Genomic DNA, 5,057 nt, shown 5'->3' with positions numbered 1-5,057 from the left:
TCCCTCTGAAGAGCAACAGCTCTGTGAAAACAATTTCCATCTCCGCTGACAAAGACTTCTCTCCTTTGAGCCGTTATTTGTTTATCAAAACGTCAATAAATACGAAAACAGACTGTATAAACTTTTAATACAACTGAAACACTGTACTGAGTTATTTCTAAGCGATTTGTAGTTAACTTTTTGTTAAGAAAGAAATCGATTAAAACATCAGAGTATTGTAAATAAATTTAATTATCTCCTTTATTAATCCCCCTGAGGAGTACCTAGGGCCAACGCGTGCATGACGAAACATGGTTTCGAAACTCAGTCGTCAAACAAATTAGGGATCACTCAAGGTTTCTGGTAAACCAGACCAAAAACTCTCGATCTAAAACGACCACGATATCTCGTTTTGCCACTCTGCGACAAACGAGGCTCGATTACGCAATCGAGCCTCGATTACGCAATCGAGCCTCGATTTTTCAATCGAGCCTCCATTTTCCAATCGAGCCTCCATTTTCCAATCGAGCCTCCATTTTCCAATCGAGCCTCCATTTTTCAATCGAGCCTCCATTTTCCAATCGAGCCTCCATTTTCCAATCGAGCCTCCATTTTTCAATCGAGCCTCGTTTCTTAATCGAGGCTCGTTTCTTCACCCGAGGCTTGTTTTTAAGAAAGAAAGAAAGAAAAAAAGGAAGGAAAGAAGGAAGGAGGGAAGGAAGAAAGAAAGAAAGGAAGAATGGAGGGAAGAAAGAAAGAAAGAGAAAAAGAATACTGCAAATTAAAAAATTAATAATTTAAACCCATATGCTTTTGTAACGGCAAACTTAGAATCCCTAACATTGTGTGATCGACAGTATGCACCAAGCAGCAATAAATAAATAAATAAATAAAAACAAGAAAAATAACGAGAAAATGACAAAAAAGAAAAGAGTAAAAACACCAGGATTAATGAGAGTTTTTATCGTGGGCGCAACAGGTTATTTTCGGCACATTTGAAAAAAGGTATAGTCTGCCTTTAGAAGACTGTAAGCATTCCCTCTTCGTTTAAGAAAAAATGAAAAGAAAAATAGAGGAACGAAAAATTGGCCTGGCAGCGAATCTGGGTTTCTGGGCGGTCATTTATAACACGCACTTTTTTTTTCACAGTTTAGGTATATTTGAGTGATTCATTTTTCGTTCTTAATTTCTTTGATTTAGCATTGTGTAACGAAAGTGCCTTTTTAACTTAAGCATTGATTGCCCAATTCTCTAAAGACCTATTTCCCTTTGTGTTCTGCAGAGTTAAAGTGGGTAAAGTGAAGTGAACTGATATTTTATCGTTGAAAGTTACTCTCCTTTTCTGTGGTATTTGCTAATATGTCTGGATTAAGCCACTTCAACTGCGAGCTTTTACCCGATGCTAACACAGACGACCATTTAATTTGCCCAATATGGTAAGGTTTACTTTTATTGATTAGTTAACGTATTGTCTTTCAAAACTTGTCTAGGTCATAAGTTTTTTTTAGTTTATTTGCCCTTTAATCTACCGGGCCCTACAAGGCTGAATTGTTACCGCGAGTTCCATGAACGAGTTAAACTTTAGTGAGGACAGCAGCAACCTACCATCACTTACTTCGCCAATGTAGTTCTCTTTAGTGATCGCCGTGACATAAGCATAAGCCGACATAAGGACAATAACAAGAGCTAAAAATGTTCTTCTTGTGCTTATGCTATGATTGCCTTTCGGAAATCGTAAGAACATAAGAGAAATAAGCGTTTGTTCTTCTTTGTGCCTCTGCGCTAGTCAAAAGTAGCCCTGACTCTCAACAACCGTCCCTTGTGAGATCATTCAATTCTCGTTAAGGTTCCGTACGAGAAAGTTTTCCCATGTGAGTTGTCACTGGACGTCGAGGCTTTGCTTGTGCGTGCTAGGGAGAATTGGGAACTTTTCCTTCTCCAGACCTGTCGAGCTTCATTGCGAAAGAAAAAAGAAAAGCTGACGACAAGAGAAGAGTCAGTTTAACTCCAAGTTCGGCAAAAAAGAGAATACAGATCAATCGCTAAGAAGAAGCCCCAAAACAAGGGAAATTTATGGCAACTGTGTCCTGACCTCAAAACTCTAGCGACTTGGTTCAATGCGTGCGGTGCAAAGTATTTAGTGGAAGTGCATAAGAATTCCTATTCAAACTTTAATAAGAGTTTGAACAATTGACAGTTCACATTCTCTTTTGGCTTGTTAACTTGGCAATGATTCGTAGCTCATTTACGATTAAAATTGATCAGTTTGTTTTTTTTCCCTGTCGCTCACTACCGATTCCTTTTCCGAAAGCTTTCACCTTTAGTCCGGGTTAAGTTAAAAGACGCAGTAACCCAAGATGCGCCGATCTAAATTGTGCCATAAAGGCGGGAAAAGTCATTTCCTAGGCTCGTTAAAGTATTACTTACATAAAAACAAACACTTCTCTGTCCATCATGAAACACTTAGCCCGGTGTTCTTTCTAGTCTAACCATATCTTTGAATTTTTACTCTGGTAATTTTAGTCGCGGGTCTGGTTACTTTTAGGGAGAATTTTGATCATCTTTTGTTAAATTCATGAAGTATCCAGCAAACATCTTGTGTTCTTTTGATTTTTGTGCTTCTTTCATATTGGGTTAGTGCTAGTCGGTTATCAAAAGACGCGATTCGGCTGATTACGGTAGCCAACGCTTGCGCTCATGTTTAGGTTTTTTGCATTTATGCGTAGGTCCCCGTTGCGGGGCATACGCTAGGTGCCACCCTTGACGGGATCTGATGCCAGTTGTGTGTTTATAAATCTTTACGTGGATCGAAAGCTGTAAAATGAGTTCACGTATTTTTTGTTGATGGAATCGCGTTCTATTTTTTAGCAAGGAGCTGATGAACAGACCCGTGTCCTTATTGTGCGGACACTGTGGATGCCAAGAATGTATACATCAGCTTATTTCAAATCAATCCGGAGGTGGACGGGAAAAGGCGTGTGCAGTATGTCGGGAGCCAATCAACGAACACATGTTGAACATCAGCATACCCCTCAGTTCAGTCATTTCCAAATTGAATGTGAAATGCACAAACGTTGGCTGCTCGTGGGTCGGTGAGCATGGTTCTAAGGAGAGACATCAAGAGACCTGCTCATTCCTCCTTCTGGAATGCCCCAATGGCTGTCCTGGATCGCATTTGCGAGATTCACTTGAGCGTCACTTGGAGATCTGCCCTCAAGAGAAAGTACCTTGCAAGTACTGCACTGCTGAGGTGGAGAGGTATATACTAGATCAGCATGAACCAACCTGTCAAGAAAAGCCCGGACCATGTCCATTAAATTGTGGCCATAATTTGCCCAGGTCAGTTATCATTCAGTTATCGCCATGAATTGATTCACAAAATTTTGTCATCATTTTGTTAAAGAAAAGAGCATGGAAAAAAAAGTAATCAAAAGGACCAACACCCGGTTTTGCCCCAGTAGTAAAGCGCAGTTAAGGTAAAACTTGTTAAAATTTTTTTTGGCCTCTTAAAGGGTTAACCCGGTAATAGTAATAAAATTCCCAAAGAAGCCCGATAACGTAAGATCCATGTGTGTCTATTTCAGGTCCCATGTTCACCTTCATTTGGACGAATGTCCTAAAAGAATGATGAAATGCAGCGTGGCCGGTTGTAACAATTTCTACCAGTTAGGGATGGAAAATGCCCACAACGAACTTTATCAAGGAAGCCACCAGGCGCTACTTAAGAGTCAAGTTGAAAGTCTTCAGCGCGCGATTTATGACAAGGTTTGTTGATCTCATTTAGGAGACTCGTTTTCAAGTATAACAATTGAGATACTTTTCATTCAGTTAGAATTTCGATGTTTTCGTTTTTATTTGCTTTTGTTTCTTACTTTAAACAACAATAATAATAATAATAATAATATTGTTATTATTATTATCGTTGTTTTTCTAAATATTGTTATTATTATTATTTGCAGTCTCAAGTTGCCGTGAAAAGGGAGTTTTCTAAGCGAAAGTGCTACCGGTGGACAGTGCCGAAGTCGTCAATCCGAATTCCAAAGGATATTTCAAGTCCACTGTTTGGGTTTGAAAGTCACACATTTCGGTGCCTGTGGAAGAGGACCTCTGGCCAAAATAGGCTGTTTCTAAATGCAGTGTTTGGCTCTTCGCCAATCACAGTTAAAACAAGGTATGAAAGTCAAAAGGCACTCCTACCCTGACTGTTATTAAGTGAAATGGTAGTATGGTAAATCAACTTGTCATTCATGAATGCAGAACTTAACAATGACAGTATAGACACCTTTTAATTTAAATCGTTAATCCAAACCTTCATTTATAACTTTTCACATTTATCGACTGTTTATTTGCGATATTTAAAACAGCATCATTCTATCAAATTCTAAACACTAATTAACCTACCCTTTTCTATCAGATTTGTTTTGTTAAACGAGGACGGAGTACTGAGAGTCTTTGATACCGAATGTGAAACCCTTATGGAGGATCAAATCATTGGGGCAAAGGAAGACTTGGGCCCGATTGAAAAAGAGCAAGATTTAATTATAAAACTAATTATAGCTATCTACAAACATACATTGAATACATTGTAAATTTTCTTCAGTAAAGTTTCTTTTCACTAACTTATTTACGAAGATGCTGTTTCTTTCGTCACGTGTTCAATTCAACTTACAGGGTGGCCAACGCACCACTAATTTTGCTGCCTTTTGTTACAATCGTTTCGTGTAGGTAAAACTGGAATGTCGCGCTGGTTGGTAAAGGGTTACACTCGAAGGTCGCTTTAATGTAACGCCGCTTAACATGAGCTTAGCGCAAATATTTAGCTCGCTTCAAACAAAAAAAAAATGTCCGCTCATTTCACTAATCTATGTTATGAGGATTTTTGGGTATTTTTAGATATAGATAGACAACAACAACAAAACCTCCAAGAGAGAGGACAAAGTCCTTCAAACGAGGAGTGTATATCACAACATACAAGAAATAGTAATAGCTGACACAAGTAAACCAGGCCATACTGCATGTGCAACACTAACCCTATAACTCCCATGAGTGACCAAGACAGAATTTCTCCTTACGATAGT

The 5,057-nt window shown here is 38.8% G+C and overlaps 1 protein-coding gene across 2 annotated transcripts; it reads left to right on the top strand.

Annotated features, from left to right (window-relative positions):
* The first annotated feature begins 2,770 nt into the window (after positions 1–2,770).
* Positions 2,771–4,831, top strand: LOC149046459 (TNF receptor-associated factor family protein DDB_G0285149-like). 2 transcript variants are annotated; one of them, XM_089202444.1, is made up of 4 exons: positions 2,771–3,237; positions 3,564–3,744; positions 3,939–4,150; positions 4,394–4,831. In XM_089202444.1, exons 1-4 carry the CDS (start codon positions 2,858–2,860, stop codon positions 4,566–4,568), a joined length of 948 nt encoding a protein of 315 aa, XP_089058570.1. In that variant the 5' UTR covers positions 2,771–2,857; the 3' UTR covers positions 4,569–4,831. The 2 variants fall into 2 exon arrangements, with proteins under 2 accessions (XP_089058570.1, XP_089058569.1); XM_089202443.1 differs by having other exon boundaries at positions 2,799–3,318; positions 4,394–4,823.
* The last annotated feature ends 226 nt before the right edge of the window (positions 4,832–5,057 follow it).

Source organism: Pocillopora damicornis, chromosome 4 (genome assembly GCF_964200805.1).
Source record: "Pocillopora damicornis chromosome 4, jaPocDami1.2, whole genome shotgun sequence".
Lineage (NCBI taxonomy): Eukaryota > Metazoa > Cnidaria > Anthozoa > Scleractinia > Pocilloporidae > Pocillopora > Pocillopora damicornis.
This window is presented reverse-complemented; position numbering and strand designations above follow the sequence as displayed.

Excerpts from the sequence above, each read along its gene's own strand:
- LOC149046459 (XM_089202443.1), top strand. The coding sequence starts at position 2,858 with ATGAACAGACCCGTGTCCTTATTGTGCGGACACTGTGGATGCCAAGAA. Across the intron at positions 3,319-3,563 it reads TGTGGCCATAATTTGCCCAG|GTCCCATGTTCACCTTCATT; the intron begins GTCAGTTATCAT and ends TGTCTATTTCAG. Across the intron at positions 3,745-3,938 it reads AGCGCGCGATTTATGACAAG|TCTCAAGTTGCCGTGAAAAG; the intron begins GTTTGTTGATCT and ends TATTATTTGCAG.